Genomic DNA, 16,083 nt, shown 5'->3' with positions numbered 1-16,083 from the left:
GCCGTTCCTCCCATTTGAGCTCCCATACTCATGACGTGGCTTACACAGGCGGATGCCACGTCTCCGGTCGTTTGGATCCAAATCCGCCGCATGGGTGGCTTTTACTGTCCTAATTGGATAGTGATCCGATGTTTGGCCCAAATAGGCTGTCTGTGCAAACGTCGGGTTTGCTTGCTGCGAAATGCGGGATCCACATTAATCGTGTATTTTATGTCAAACAAGGTCTGGCCACGTCATGTAACCAACGGTTTGATCCCGGCAGCGTTTTTGCAAAGATGCAACAAACGGGACCCACATGAGGATCTCCGCCTCGTCCAATCAATAGGCAGGTACACGGTGGGGTTAATGTTGACGAGCCTGCCAATAAATTTCTAAGTAAATTCAAAATTGCATCTAATAAGTCAGGTAATCAAATTAATTATATTCCGATGATTGAGCATACAGCAGTGCACGTATCATATATATATATATATATAACCGTGCACTTGACACCGCGGTGGAAGACAACGTCCTTAGGAGACATGGACAACCGCGCGAAGATCAACCAAACGGCCATATTTGCTGGCCTTAAATCTCGCCCTATCAGGCCCCTACCCCATCTCTGTCCACCGTTGCCCAAGAAGTCCCATTTAGATCTAACGGCTGGGAGTGATAAACTCGCGAGACCAAATCGATGAGTTGTAGGGGTAATTTTGGCATCACAAATGATTCGAACCCTAGCCACCACCCAAATCGCATCACCACGTCCAAATCTCAAGTACTTAAATTAGACAGTTCTTATCCATTAAAGTTGCTAAACTATACCATTTTTATTATGCATTAACGTAATAACCTCGCTTTTCTTACTCGTAATTCGTCTCAGGCGCGTCTATAATTGAAGCTTGGTGCTCTGAGTGGTCAGCTTTTGCGTGTCTCCTTTCCCTCTCCCTTTTTGTCTCTAAATGAGCTCCCGCTCCCTGTGACCCTTTGAGGTGACGATCTCATTCTTTCCTTATTACTTGTGATAAAGTATTTCTACTTCGCACTCGTTTGGTGTTTCTATCTTCATTCATTGCGTTCAAAGTTTGGTACGTCGGTGTCGGTGCTTTGGTTCCCGCATCGCTCTGGCATTGTTAATTTTTCTATCTTATAGAGGTGAAAGTTCGTGTTTTTAGGGTTTTTATGGGATCCGGATCGCGCCCTAGGTATCTAAATTGCGTTGTTCCGAGGAAAGATTGCCTTTTCACGTTTGCCTGGCCATTTCTTGTTATTTACCTGAAAGCTACTTGGAACATTTTTTTTTAATCTTGTATCATCTATTTCTTCGATTTAATTGTGTATTTTTGTTCTAAGAGAGCTTAAACGTCCACAAACAGAAGTCTCTGCTACAAGGATACTTGTGAAACTTAATCTGAGACACATCACCACTTTCCTCCTTGAACTACCTGCTTTCTCCCAAAAGATCTCCTTCGTTTTCTTATCGTTAACTAGAGTAATACGTTAGATCTCAAAGCACTTGAATAAGTATTGGTATGTGGTTTTTGTGAGTCTAGGTGTTGCCCTACGCCCCTGTTCTGTTTTCAAGGAAAGAATTTAGGATTTGTGCTTTTTCATTCAACAGAGAAAGGTGTGGAGAGGTATAACTTTTTTTGGATAGTTCATAATCCTTTTATCTTGTAACACTTTACCCACCTATCCTAATTTCTGTTGAATGATTGGCATCCGCTGTTATCTCTTGTACAAAGTGAAAATGCACCTTCATCTTTTGACCTGCTTGATTTAGCTGTCATCTTCGTTATCATTGTCCTACAGCATTGTCTACCTAATCTTTTAATGGGTTAAATACCATTTCTTGGTTTTAGTTTCAGTAAAATTTGCAAACGCAGCATTGCAGTAATCAGTATCAGAGATTAATGATTGATATCCATGTATACACATCCATTTCTGTGGTTAACTTTTGTTCTCTGCAATTCCTGGTTTTCTTTTGCTGAACTGAGTGTAGTACTCTTTCAAGTTAGTCTGAATTCCTTGCATCCTCTTGTTGTATCTTTTGCTTTGTCTTTATGTTCATTTCATGAATTATGATATCAGGTTTGTCGAAAGGACCTGAGAAGCTCATTGCTTTGTTTGAAGATGGCAACTATGCAGACACCAATGCTTGGGATTCTATTACTGTTGTGCTGGGCAGTAACCATACAAGCAAAGCATACAAAATACAAAGATCCCAACCAGCCAGTGGATGTTCGAGTCAGAGATCTAATGAAGCACATGACTCTCGCTGAAAAGATTGGTCAGATGACACAAATTGAGCGACAAATTGCCTCAGCTCAAGTCTTGAAAGACTACTTCATCGGTGATGTTTGTAATGTTATGGGAAGAGTATAAGAGATGTAGGCAGGATACATCTAAATTATATTTGTGTTGCAGGTAGCATTCTTAGTGGTGGGGGAAGTGTTCCTGCTCGTCACGCCTCTGCTAAGGTTTGGGTGAATATGATAAAAAAACTTCAGAAGGCATGTCTGTCGACACGCTTGGGAATTCCTATGATTTATGGGATTGATGCCATTCATGGTCACAATACTGCCTACAATGCAACTATATTTCCTCACAACATTGGTCTTGGAGCCACAAGGCAAGTATATAGTGACCTCTATTTGTGTAGTGATGTAAGTTTAAATTTCTTTGAAATATCGGTATTTTGTTTACTAGAAACTCAACTCTATGGACCTGGTGCATAAACTACTACTTGCTTTCTTAATTAACTGTTGGTTTGCCAAACAACAATATTGTCAATTAATTTGAGTTATTCATATCTTCCTATACTTTAATACTGTTAGGATCCCCTGAATTCTCTGAGTCCTAAACTAATGTAAAGAACATATTCTCTTGAGTTTTGTAGTTCTAGTAGAAGTCGGCTAAGGGTCTAGTTGAGATTTATTATTTTGATTATGAGTCCAAGTCCTAGTGGACTAAGGGGTGGAACTTTATATATAGGGATGTATCTGCTTCTTTTCGCTATCAAGGAAATACTTTTCAGCCTTTGGCAAACCCTAGGAGGTCGATCCCCTCGAAGTGATCTTATCCCTTTCTTCCCCTTCTTCTAAGGTAAAACCCTAAGAGTCTTACTATCTGGTATCAGAGTTAGCCATTGTACATGCAGTCACGAAGTAGAGACCCTACTTAATTGATCGGGGGTTTCAAATACGAACTGAACACAAAAGCCTAAAATATTTCCTGGAGCAAAAGATTTATTCTTTAGAGTAGCAGAAATAGGTCACCAAGCTACTGGGATTCAATTATGAGATTACTTATAAAAAGGGGAGTGAGAATTTAGTTGCAGATGTAATCACATGCCTTCCAGAACAAGCTGAATTAATAGCTATCTCTATTCCTATTTGCGAGACTTTAGAAATTATCAGGAGGGAATGGTCAGATGATCCTGAGATCCAGGATATTATTAGAAGACTAGAAGAAGCTTTGGGTTCTGTTCCAAGTTATAGCTGGGATTCGGTGGACTGACGGTATAAAGGCTGAATAGTTGTAGCACCACATTCTTCTTGCCAGGCGATAATACTGAAGGAGTTCCATTCATCACCAATTGCTAGTCATTTCGAATTTCTTCACACTTACAGATGAGTTCGATAACTTTTTTACTGGAAGGGAATAAAAAATTTATCAAGAAATTTGTTGCTGAATGTGATATTTGCTAGCGCTACAAAAGTGAGACAATAGCCTCCCTATTCTTGATGTTACTTGGACTGACATATCGATGGACTTCATTGACGGACTCCCACAATCATAAGGAAAAAGCACTATATTTGTAGTTGTGGATCGGTTTATGAAGTATGCTCATTTTTGTGCTTTACAACATCCTTATACTGTCGCAAGTGTTGCTCGTATTTTTGTTGAGAACATAGCTAAATTGCATGGGATTCCTCGTTCTATCGTTACTTTGTTAGTGACAGAGATAGGGTTTTTGTTAGCACCTTTTGGTCGGAGCTTTTTCGTTTACAGGATACTCAGCTAAATATGAGTATTGCTTATCATCCACAAACAGATGAGCAAACTGAAGTGGTAAACAGGTGCCTAGAAAATTATCTCAGATGCTTTACTAATGACAAGCCGAAAGAATGGACTAAATGGCTTTCCTGGACAAAATAGTGGTATAATACTTCCTACCATTTTTCTATTAAAATGACTCCATTTGAAGCAGTTTATAGTCGAACCCCACCTGCAATTACAAAATATGTACTCAGCTCCTCTAAAGTTGATCAAGTGGACAAGGAATTGCTTGATAGAGATAAGATTATTCAACTTTTAAGGGATAACCTCGCAGCCGCACAAGCAAGAATAAAATGGCAAGCTGATAAACACCTAAGTGAATGAGAATTTGTCATGGGTGATTGGGTTTTCCTTCGTCTTCAGCCCTACAAGCAAACTCCCATAAAGGTTCGGTATTCTATGAAACTGTCTCCTCAATTTTTTGGGCCTTATAAAGTATTTGAACGCATTGGACCAATTACCTACCATCTGGATTTGTCGGCTAGCTCCAAGATACACCCAGTTTTTCATGTTTCCTGCCTTAAAAAGAAGTAAGGTGAAGATGAGATAGTGTAACACCATTTGCCGGACATCTTTGCTGTTGGTGAAGTTTAAGTTCAATCGCAAGCCATACTTGATCGACGAGTTGTGATGCGTCGCAAACATCCTGTGACCGAAATGCTGGTGCAATAGGCCAACTTACTAAAGGAATATGTCGCTTGGGAGTCCTACAAGATGCTGAAAGAGAAGTTCTCAGAGTTTGATGCTGCTTAGCCTTGAGGACAAGACTGAATTGAAGGGGGGAGGAATGTTAGGATCCCCTTAATTCTCTGAGTCCTAAACTAATATAAAGAACAGATTCTCTTGAGTTTTGTAGTTCCAGTAAGAGTCAACTAGGCCTTCTAGTCGGCTAAGAGTCTAGTTGAGATTTGTTATTTTGATTAAGAGTCCAAGTCCTAGTGGATTAAGGGATGAAACTCTATAAATAGGGACATATCTGTTTCTTTTCGCTATCAAGGAAATACTTTTCAGCCTTTGGCAAACACTACGAGGTCGATCCCCGCGAAGTGATCTTATCCCTTTCTTCCCCTTCTTCTAAGGTAAAACCCTAAGGGTCTTACCAAGTACCAAGTACCAAAATCCTTCTTATAATTACTATTGGAATATATTGGAGTTATAAGTATTTCCCTTTTTTCAGAAGTTTAAGAAGGATTTAGGTTATACTGCTTTGCTGTATAGCATTCAGTGGCGTCAGTCAAGAGAAAGTATCACTCTAGCTTTTTCCAATCTTTCTCCATTCTCTTTTATTAGGTCTCCATTTTGTTGAGACTTGGTCCTGTCAGTCTCTTATTCTCCTCACCCTACATTGGATGACTGCCTTATGGTGCCTGTTAAGAGTCTCACTTTTTAATATTGTCTTCTACTGGTTTATGAGTGTCTTTTATGTAAAATCCATAGCAATTAGTCATACTGATCTCAGATTCCTGATCCTGGCATCATGCTCGCAAATTATTATCTGTAGGGATCCTGATCTTGTAAAGAGGATTGGTGCCGCAACAGCCCTTGAAGTCAGAGCAACAGGCATTCCTTACACTTTTGCGCCCTGTGTTGCAGTAAGCGACTCAACACCATAGGAACATTAGATTTGTGCATTTCTGGTGCTTCAGAATCCAAAGTTATAAGTTGGAACTGTAGAAGCATATCTTTTCCTGTCGTTTTGATATTCGTTGTTCCTAATTCAGGTCTGTAGAGATCCAAGGTGGGGCAGGTGCTACGAGAGCTATAGCGAGGATCACAAGGTTGTGCAGGAAATGACACAAATTATCCTTGGCTTACAGGGAGATGTCCCTGCGAACTACACAAAGGGCTTTCCTTATGTTGCCGGAAAGTAAGGTTCAAAATCCAACCAACAATAATATGTGTTAAGTCATGATAATACTAATATATCAAACCCACAAGTAACCTTATGTTCTCTAATGTTTTCCGTACATTCTTGTATGAATTATTTATAACATCTGTATCAGGAAAAATATAGCAGCTTGCGCCAAGCACTTTGTTGGTGATGGTGGAACACAAAAAGGAATTAACTCGAACAATACTATCATCAATCTCCATGGACTCCTTGGCATCCATATGCCTCCTTACTATAATTCCATTGCCAAGGGTGTGTCCTCGGTCATGGTTTCTTATTCAAGCTTGAATGGAATCAAAATGCATGCCAACCGTCATCTAATCACTGGCTTCCTCAAAAAGAAGCTTGGTTTTAAGGTTGAGTCTGAAAAGAGCTCACTAAAGTGGTTTTCTGTGCTTTTTATTTTCTACTTCACAATCTGTCACAACTCATTCTACCAGTTTTTATTTAATGTCCTTGTATTTTTCAGGGATTCGTGATTTCAGACTATCAAGGCATTGATTTTATCACCACTCCACCTGATGCAAATTACACATATTCTGTTCAAACATCAATAAATGCTGGAATCGATATGGTGAGCAGTCAATTGCCAAACTGTCATCACTAATTAATTGTCACTGATATATCTCGTTTTGAGTATCTAGTTTATAGTTTGTCATTTGGAAACATCAAAAGGACTGCGTAGTGCAGTGGCACTTCTGAATCATGTTCAACTAAATGCATGAGAATACAACGTCCAAATCTAGCATAGCAATAGCTGCAAAACAGGAGGGACTGCTGTTAGACATTAGAAAGCTTCCCTGTTGTTTATGCGTTACATATTTAGCTTTTACAAGACAAAAACCACCTACCAGAGACACAGAGGATATCAAGTACTGGTAGAGGGGGCTACAGCTGAGAAACTTGTAGCTCTTTTTAGGAGGTGTTCCGTGCTCACTTTCTCATCAAGCTTGATATTAGTAATTGCAGCATGGTTCTTGAGAATTTATATGTGGTTCTTCCATCATGTATTCCTAAAACGAGAGAATTGAAGATGAGCAAATCTCACAGTTTTTCACACTTGAGATCTTTCCTACATTACCTCCTTGGTGTGGTTTGCAGGTGATGGTTCCATTTGACTATCATGGGTTCATCAGTAATCTGACCACTCTTGTTAATGCCAAAGTCATCCCCATGAGCCGAATTAATGATGCTGTAAGAAGGATCTTGCGGGTAAAGTTTGTTATGGGTCTCTTTGAGAACCCACTGCCTGATAAAAGCTTAGTCGATCAACTCGGGAAAAAGGTAATTCTGCTGTATTTTGAAGTCTCTTTGCTTGTGATCAGCATATTCTAATTTAGCAAATCCAGTACAAGGTAAAATGCCTTCTCTCCTGACAACTCTTGGACTGCATACAGGAGCACAGGGAGTTGGCAAGGGAAGCCGTAAGGAGATCACTTGTGCTGTTGAAAAATGGAAAATCTGGTAAGAAGCCGTTGTTGCCCCTGCCCAAGAAAGCCGACAAAATCCTTGTCGCCGGAAGTCATGCTGATAACTTGGGCTTTCAATGTGGTGGGTGGACAATTGAGTGGCAAGGACGCAGTGGAAGAATCACTGCTGGTATGTCCAAACGCTCTTTGTTCTTCTGAGTTGTTGCAATATCAACATAAATGTTCTTGTATCATTCTTAATCTGCATGTTTATTTTTGAGCCAATGAAGGTCAAATAGTGAGCTATTAATTATGCTTCCACCAAGCTTGATACTAGATTTCTGAAACTAGAAATAAGATCTTGAAGTTGCTGTTTCGGATCAGCCTAAAGATGTTAATATGAAGCAACTAAAATGCTCATTCGAATGTTGTTCACAGGTACCACAATCCTGGATGCCATTAGATCCACAGCGGACCCAGCAACCAGTATCGTCTTCTCCGAGAACCCCGACGCTGACTTCGTCAAGAGCAACAACTTCTCCTATGCCATCGTCGTTGTCGGAGAACCACCCTACGCTGAAACAGCCGGAGACAGCCTCAACCTCACCATCGCTGAGCCTGGACCAAGCACAATCCGAGCGGTGTGCGGCCCCGTGAAGTGCGCAGTGGTCATCATCTCCGGCAGGCCTGTCGTGATCGAGCCATACGTGCCCTTGATGGACGCGCTTGTGGCCGCATGGCTGCCAGGCTCAGAAGGCCAAGGTGTGGCCGACGTCCTCTTCGGTGACTTCTGTTTCAGCGGAAAGCTTCCCCGCACTTGGTTCAAGTCCGTCGACCAGCTTCCCATGAACGTTGGCGACCGGCACTATGATCCCCTGTTCCCATTTGGATTTGGCTTGACAACGAAACCAAGGCCAGCAGTGTAGAGTTCTACGAGTTGCAGGGAAGAACCTAGCATCGATGCATTCTGGCAGCATTGTTGATGGAGATGTAATGTCATGGTCACAGTCAAGCCAACCACGTGGTTTCCACACGTGTGCAGTCCAGATTTGTCCGGGCAGCTCGCTTCACGGGACGCAAGATTTAGCCGCAAACTCCGTTATATACCGCAGCGCCACACATTTGTACCCACTACGTGGGGCCGCTGTTGCTTTCATGTTTCACGTGGAGCGAAGGGTGTAATCCCCGGAGTTGCTTGGGTTTCTCGTCTTCTTCCACGCGCCGCTCCATTTACATCCATTTCCCACCGTGTCACGTCGCTTGTCCCGCGGTGCAACATCAAGTCTACTAAATGACTCCATAGGCAGCGCCACAATTAGTTCTCTTTCTGCTGCAGCAACGGCCTAGGAGAAGTGCACGTGGACGAGTCTTTCTTCTGGGAGACGCTACCCATGCTGCTCCGCGGGAATATTATATTCCCTTGCGTTCGCCCCCGGTTACTATAACACGGCCAGTATTCCCGTCACGCTCCCTGCGCTTAATTCTTCTTCCGAGCGTTTCGGCTCGGCTGCTTCTCGTTCTCCATTTCCCCTACAGCGAGATAGCCGGAGGTACCTCGCCGGAAAGCGGCGGCCTCAAGCCCTCTCGACTGAGTTACGCTTGATTTGCACAAAGGTGATACCTTTATCTCGTCTGAGCCGTCTGATTGCGATCCGAGAGGGCGAGATGGCTCGCAAGCCTGTTCACCGGCCACTTCCCCCTCCGCCGGCGAAGCCCGCTTTATCCGCCATGGGCCGCCGGCCTCAGATGATGGCAAAGGAGCCAGCGAAGCGGCGAGCATCTCTAGCGGAGGTGGCCGGTGCCACGACGGCGGGGTTCGCAGCGCTCTGTTGCTGTTGCCCATGCGGCCTGGTGCACCTTCTCATCGTGGTGGTGCTGAAGCTGCCTTTGGGTCTCGTGCGGCGGGCGCTACGGCTGAGGAGGAATCGCTGGGCGGCGAGCACGAAGCCCAAAACCGGCCTTTGGAGGCCGGAAGCCGGCGTCTTTCGCGGCGACGACGATTTCAGTCTCTACCATGGGGTCCTTCTGGCAAGGTCCAGCTTCAATGAGACGTATCCGGCGGAGTCGCCATCGCCGGAGTTAGCGGAGCTGGAGAGGGAGATGTTGGCGAAGTTCCACGCCGCCGGCTTTTGGCGGAGCCTTTCGCAAAGATAATAAGCGAAAGGTAAAGGGGGAAGATTAAAAGATGGTCAAATGTGGGATCTTTGCCAACTATTCTGCCGTCACTGCGAGTCTCCGAAGTGGGGGATGACAGAAGTGGAATGAGTTCTCTGTTGTCTGCAAGAAAGACATGGACTTCCTTTTAAATGATTTCCATGTTGCTCTTGCAAGAAAGAGATGCGTGTATCTTCTTTGTGAATAATATATATATATATATATATATATATAACAAGACTCTGTTCTTGTGGAAGTTTAGTTCTGTGCTTGTGGGCATACTTGTTCTTCAGCTGGTGATTGTGCGTTTCGATTCTTAAACCGTCGATTTCAAAATTAATAATTTTAATTTTTAAACTTAGGAATGAATCGTCTAAAATTGATTTCGATTTGATTTGAAATCAGAAAATCGTTAGAGCAATTTAATTTTGATTTTAACTTGATTCGAATTTCATTCGAAGGGAACCATAATCAAACTTACTTCATGACACCTAAAATTATTTAAAATATATTATCTTATAAGTTTCGTTGGGTGTGTTTGAATAGAGTATAAATATTCTAAATAAAGTACTGAAAAATTATTTGCAAGAAAAATGGATGATATGACATCTGACAGTGACCAATGAGCAACTGATAATTTATGATGGCAATCTCTGGAACATGGAAGACATCAAACCATAGATTTTATGATTTCTCGTTGATTTAGGGAAACGGAAAGAGTTGACATGGGGTTGTGAGATGTTTTATATTTTTGTATATATTTTTAAATAAAAAATTATGTTTCTCACATCTCTTTCCATCGGGAAAGTAACGGATGTAATTATAATTATTAAAATTATATATTTTAATTGATTAAAAAAAATTAAATGATCGCACGATTTGACCGAGCAACCTTCCTACGTGTGGATACTAAATGAAATATATTGTTAACGATGATGACAATTATAATGCCCAATGGTTCAAACAATTTTCATATGTAAGGAGTATTTGATGAAATTATTTATCATCCACTAAATACCTCAAATACTCTGGTATTAATAAATAAATTATATTATAATTCTAGCCTAACTTGGGTATCCAATGGATACTCAACACTCTTGACCCTGTCTTACATGACACTTTGATCGAGTCATCCTTGTAATGAAATGACACTAAATCCAATTGACTTTGCAATGCGTAACACGTCATAAAACCAAGATGAACATTAACAATATATATAACATTCATAAATTATCCTTCTAAATAGTACATAGTGATTGATATTATTGTATGTGTATTAAGAGCCGTAATTATGATATACTGTGCGAGTCCAATCGTATGTTACAGTATAAGCTTCGCCATGACTTCTTCATAACAACCAGCTATCCCATCATATTCTTTTTCCTTATGTTATGTGTTATGCATGTAACAAATGTGATGATACGAATCAACTTAGTCCCACATCGACAGTAAAACAAGCTAACAAGAGATAACAGGTCTATAAAAGAAGAGACCTTGTAATGAGTACGATATCTTTGCGCTTGGGGCAATGTCGCAGCTAGTGAGGTTATAACCGAGGCGCGACAATTGCTGGTTGAAAACTATTTCCAAACCCCCTCTTCGGCATGGGTTTACCCCGGTGCCGTTGAGAATTTCTGGAAGGGCTCCCTCTAACCAGGGTTAAGCCCTACTAAATCTCTTTCTTAAATCTCTTACTTTTAACTTGTATTTACTCATTCTATTCCTTAATTGATCTAAATTGACGTAACATATCTTGGTTTACTATGTAGAAGTTCAATGTCCAGATATGGTCAAGTTAAAATTACATTAGTAGAGGGATAATCATCGTTAGAAGAGGTTAACCATTCTGCCACTATAATGATCTTGGGATCGGATGGTGTGGACACTAATGGGAGGCATCTCCCAACCTCGCACGATTTGTTACTGTCCACGTTGTAACTCGTTTTGATCTTACTATGTAGTAATCAATACATAATCGTGATCCTTTTTGGTTATTTTTTGATAACTTATATGAGACATGCAATAGTTCATTTTATTTCTAATAAATTTTTTGTTTGTTGTTTATGTTTTTGTAAAACTTAAAAACGTTGTGAACTGTGGCATGGCATAAAAGGAAATATCGAAATAACTCTATTTTTACATGTCACAAATTAATTTTTTTGTGAAGCCGACGATGGAGCAGTTGAGCGAGCCATGGGTGATCATGTAATATCATATGAGATCAAAGTATCAAGATATATTTATACAAAGGATATTCAATATAATAGATGTATGTATCTTTTAGTTTTATTCATGCTTTGTATAATTTATAGAATGCTTACCGTCTTTGCATGATAGTTTTATTTTAGTTGATTTTTGTGACTGTGTTAGTTTTATAAATGTAAAATGTGTACGATTATCACATAATGATAAAATTATTCAAAAATAAATAAATCAGACAATCATTCCAAGAGTTTTTTAGCTCATGCGGAGTGTCAGCCAACATAGTAACTTAAAGCTATCTAGGTGACACATGGTTAGATGAGTCTTTGTAGTATTATCTAGTGTTAGTTCGTTGTCTTGTTCCATAGTAGTGTCATACGGACACTTATGAGTACTTTTGATTATGATAGTCCATCTTAGATCCTTTATCATGTGATCGTTCAAAATTTACAAAGTTTATATTTATATTTATATTATCTATGAAGCATTTATTAAAATGTTTGTGTGATTCTAAGATAAATGATTTTTCTAACTTGCCTTCTCTTCTACAGGTCCTTAAGAGATGATAGAGGTTTCCAAAAGGTTGACCCTTTGCAAACGAACATACTACCTTACAACTTAGGTAAAACCAGTTAAATCTATGACAGATGATATCAGAGCATGACAAACACACTTAAAAATACTTTATATGCAAACGTGAGGGACCTAGTAAAGTTGTATTGTTGACGGTTAATACATACAATCATTTGAAAGTAACGGGTATAGAGATATAAGGAAAGAAGTCATTTAAAGAAGCAGACATCCGAGATTGACATCATAAATATAACTAACCCTTCACACAAGAGACACCACGAGAACAAGTGAGTTAGAAAGAGTGCATAGTGCATAAAGGTTGGGATGGTTGAGTTTAAGTTACAACTCAATGTTGGCAACCAAACTTAACGATGCTTAAGGAAAGCAGAACACTTAGTAATTGATGAGATTGTATAAGGAGAGATTGGATTGCTTGATATTTAAAAGAGTTGTGCAAAGCTTACAAAGGTGATGAGAATTATTACTCGAAGAATTCAATACTCATACAAGGGCTTATATATAGACGATAACTGTTCATGGTCATCCCAAGACAATCAAAATTCGATATTATCAAAGCATGAAAACTTTTTCTTCAGCATGGGAAAATTGCGTTTATATGAATGAGTAGTAAGCTTAGAGTTGACATAGAGATTGGACTCAACAAATGCCTAACCCATGGAATGGTGAGCACAAGAGCCACTATTTACTCAATACACATCCAGGAGCACAGCAACTTGGTTGGAACTAGTTAAAATACCTAAGCTGCATGAAGGAAGTCAAAATAGAATATGAAATATGGGGCGACAATATGAAGCTTTCCTTAGATAGAGGTCAAGGGCATGAACTCTTGTAAGGGCAAGAATAAGATCATATCATTCCATGATCTACTGTTTTGATGGGGCAAACTTATCTTGCATTGTGCCAAAGTTTCAAGGCATAGACACCTTATCTCGATGAAGCAATTGATAGAGAGATTAAGGCCACCCAACTTACAGAGGCAAAGTTGAGGGTTGAAAGGTCTTGACACAAGCTAAGAGGATGTAGAGACAGGTACTCTTAAAAAATATACCACAATGCTACCATTCGAGTTGTCGCAAAGGAATTTTTATATAATAGAGATTGTGATAGGGGTAGAAGCTCAGGATCTAAACAATAATACACAAATTTCAACAAAGTCAATAAATTTTGAGAGCTATTGTGCGATGGACTATTCTATGGTTGTGCTTGTTAGAAATGAGTCGGCACTAAGAGGGAGGGGGGGGAGGGGGAGGGGTTGGTGAATTAGTGTAGCGAATAAAAATACGTTAGTTCGAAAATCTTCTTAGGATAAAAATCGATTTCGATAAAGTGAGTTTAACTTGAAAGTGAACGGAAGAGTGTAATGTAAAAGTTAAGTAAAACATTTTGCAATAAATGTAAATAGCAAAGCATAAGTGAAAACCAGATTTTATAGTGGTTTGATCGTCATGACCTACATCCACTCCGTCGATTCATCTTCCATCGAGACCACCGGCATCCACTAACGATTTTCCTTCAAAAAGTAAAGATCAACTACCCTTACAACTCGATTCTCCTTTTGATAGGTTCATGAGAGAACCTTTATAACCCCCTTCACTCCTCTCTTAAACAAGACTAACACTTAAAATTTGAGAAGAGTTCACACAAGATTACAATAGCATTTTCTTTTCTCTTTGCTCTCAGTTGTGTAAGTTAACCAAGGATGAGAGGGGTATTTATAGGCTTCAAGTTGATTCAAACTTGGAGTCTAAAAGTATGTCATCCCGGGTTTCCTAGGTCCTGGTGGTACCACCACCTGTGTTAGGCGTTGCCTACAGTACTAACACTGGGCAGTACCACCGCCTGATAGTCTCAGAGACTAAGTCTAAGCGGTACCATCGCCTAGACCGATGGTACCACTGCTTGACACAGTCTCGGAGATTGTGCCACGACGGCTCCACTTGTTAAGTCACTGTTTGGGTCTTATACTTAGTCCAACACAGCCCAAACTTGGGCCCAATTGGCTCCTAATTGAGTTGGCCCAATTCTAACCTAAGTATGTGCTAACTACAAATTTTAAGGCATACATTAAGCTAAATAATCTGGTAAGTCTAGGTCTCTTCTAGTGAGCTTCCGACGATCTTCCGGTGAACTTCTGACGATCTCTCGGCAATGTTCCAGTAGACTCCTAGCAAGCTCTTGGACTTCACGATGATCTTCTTGGCGAGTTCAGACGAGCTTCTATAGTAAGCTCCTGGACTTCTCAGTCAATTTCGATAGAACTTCCGACGAACTCTCAAACTCCCAACGAAATCTCGTTCTTGAATCCAGGATTTCATTTTGCTTTATGCCTTGCTATCGTTGTTAATCCTGCATACTTAAAACCTACTTTGATCTAGACAATTATTATAAGGCTTAAATTAAATATTGTCCGGCATGTCATTGGTTCATCAACGCTTCATCCAATTCTTCGGCACATCGTCCTCTCTTGCGGCCTATTGCTTAATCGGACAGTTGACCTCTGCAGCTCTGATTTTCTTGGGACAATTTTCGCTCTTCTTGGCCTGATGCTCGAACCCATGGCCCAAAGCTTTTTGTTGATATGTCAACCGATCCTCCGGCTCGACGTCCAATCTTCTAACATGTTCCATTTTGACCCAACATGATTCTTTCTACCTTAATTGTCTCTCCCTGATCAAAGCTTCTTACATCACTCAAAACGCAAATCAAATAAGCACTATTAATTGGTTTCATCATAAAAATCCAAGATTTAACAATCTTCTCCTTTTTGATGATGATAACCAATTGATGACGGAGTTTAAACAAACTCTCCTTATCAATATGCCATATTGATATAGGCTCTGAAATCATAGTATTTCAACATTGCATGCAACGTGAGTATTGAAATAACTAATTTATCACATCATTGCATATATCATAAAATCATGCATAATCAAAATATCCAAGTACATCATCCCGATCATCATCATACTTTTTTCCCCTTCGTCATCAACAAAAAGGAGAAGTGTATCTATCAAGTTTTAGATATATGAAAGCCTAGCAATTTAGCAAATTTTTATGATTTTATAACATGTAAGCTAGTGAGTTCTTTCTTTTTTTGAGAAGTGCAAGTTAGCAAATTTTATATTATTTTAGAAAATATAAGCTAGCAATATTTGATATGTTCAAGAAAGCAACTTTTGGTTCTTGAAATATATAAGTTAGCAATCTTTGCTTCTCTTTTGAGATGAGCAAACTAGTATGTTTTTGCATCTTCTTAAAATATGGAAGCAAGCAAATTTTATCTTCCCCTTTGTCATTATCAAAAAGAAAAGAAGAATATAATTTTATAATTCTTTTTTCCTTTACAATAATTTTTAAATTATGACAAAGGTAGAGTATCAATTTTATTTCAATATGTTTGTGCATTATTATAGTTTCAAATTAAAACATGCATAATTTTAAAATCTTGCATATCATCTTTACTTTATGCATGATACTAAAAATAAATCATTCATCACTATGGACATATCATACATGATAGTCAAGCATTCATGATATATCATTTTGGGTATAACATTCATGATGCTAAGACATTAAAATTTTTAAGCATTTATCTTTTTATGCATTAAATCAATAATTTGATCATGATACCAAACATTCATCATTTATTTTCTCATGCATGATACTAAAGCATTCATGATACCAAACATTAAATCAACATTTTTAAGCATTTATCATTTTATGATTGTTGGTACCAAGCATTCATCAGTTCTCCTTTTGTCATCAAAAAGAAAAATCATTCATGCAAGTGTT

The 16,083-nt window shown here is 39.5% G+C and overlaps 2 protein-coding genes and 1 non-coding gene across 3 annotated transcripts; all 3 read left to right on the top strand.

Moving 5' to 3' along the window:
- Positions 1 to 841: 841 nt before the first annotated feature.
- On the top strand, positions 842 to 9,751 carry LOC135610015 (uncharacterized). Its single transcript, XM_065103917.1, has 10 exons — positions 842 to 971; positions 2,071 to 2,332; positions 2,407 to 2,611; positions 5,543 to 5,633; positions 5,763 to 5,908; positions 6,045 to 6,288; positions 6,402 to 6,506; positions 7,034 to 7,216; positions 7,330 to 7,531; positions 7,780 to 9,751. Exons 2-10 carry the CDS (start codon positions 2,113 to 2,115, stop codon positions 8,265 to 8,267), a joined length of 1,884 nt encoding a protein of 627 aa, XP_064959989.1. The 5' UTR covers positions 842 to 971; positions 2,071 to 2,112; the 3' UTR covers positions 8,268 to 9,751.
- Positions 9,007 to 9,495, top strand: LOC103981459 (uncharacterized). Its single transcript, XM_009398197.3, has one exon. It carries the CDS (start codon positions 9,007 to 9,009, stop codon positions 9,493 to 9,495), a length of 489 nt encoding a protein of 162 aa, XP_009396472.2.
- A 1,254-nt stretch (positions 9,752 to 11,005) lies between the features above and the next one.
- LOC135611464 (U4 spliceosomal RNA) lies at positions 11,006 to 11,161 on the top strand. The gene has a single exon (XR_010486595.1). It is a non-coding gene; the product is annotated as a U4 spliceosomal RNA (small nuclear RNA).
- The last annotated feature ends 4,922 nt before the right edge of the window (positions 11,162 to 16,083 follow it).

This window comes from Musa acuminata, chromosome BXJ2-4, assembly GCF_036884655.1.
Source record: "Musa acuminata AAA Group cultivar baxijiao chromosome BXJ2-4, Cavendish_Baxijiao_AAA, whole genome shotgun sequence".
NCBI classification, from domain to species: Eukaryota; Viridiplantae; Streptophyta; class Magnoliopsida; order Zingiberales; family Musaceae; genus Musa; species Musa acuminata.
Note: the sequence above shows the minus strand (reverse complement) of the source record. Positions and strands in the feature narration are given on the sequence as shown.

Coding starts and splice junctions, on each gene's coding strand:
- LOC135610015 (XM_065103917.1), top strand. CDS start 2,113: ATGGCAACTATGCAGACACCAATGCTTGGGATTCTATTACTGTTGTGC. Junction 6,289..6,401: donor AAAAGAAGCTTGGTTTTAAG/GTTGAGTCTGAA, acceptor TGTATTTTTCAG/GGATTCGTGATTTCAGACTA. Junction 7,217..7,329: donor TCGATCAACTCGGGAAAAAG/GTAATTCTGCTG, acceptor GACTGCATACAG/GAGCACAGGGAGTTGGCAAG.
- LOC103981459 (XM_009398197.3), top strand. CDS start 9,007: ATGGCTCGCAAGCCTGTTCACCGGCCACTTCCCCCTCCGCCGGCGAAG.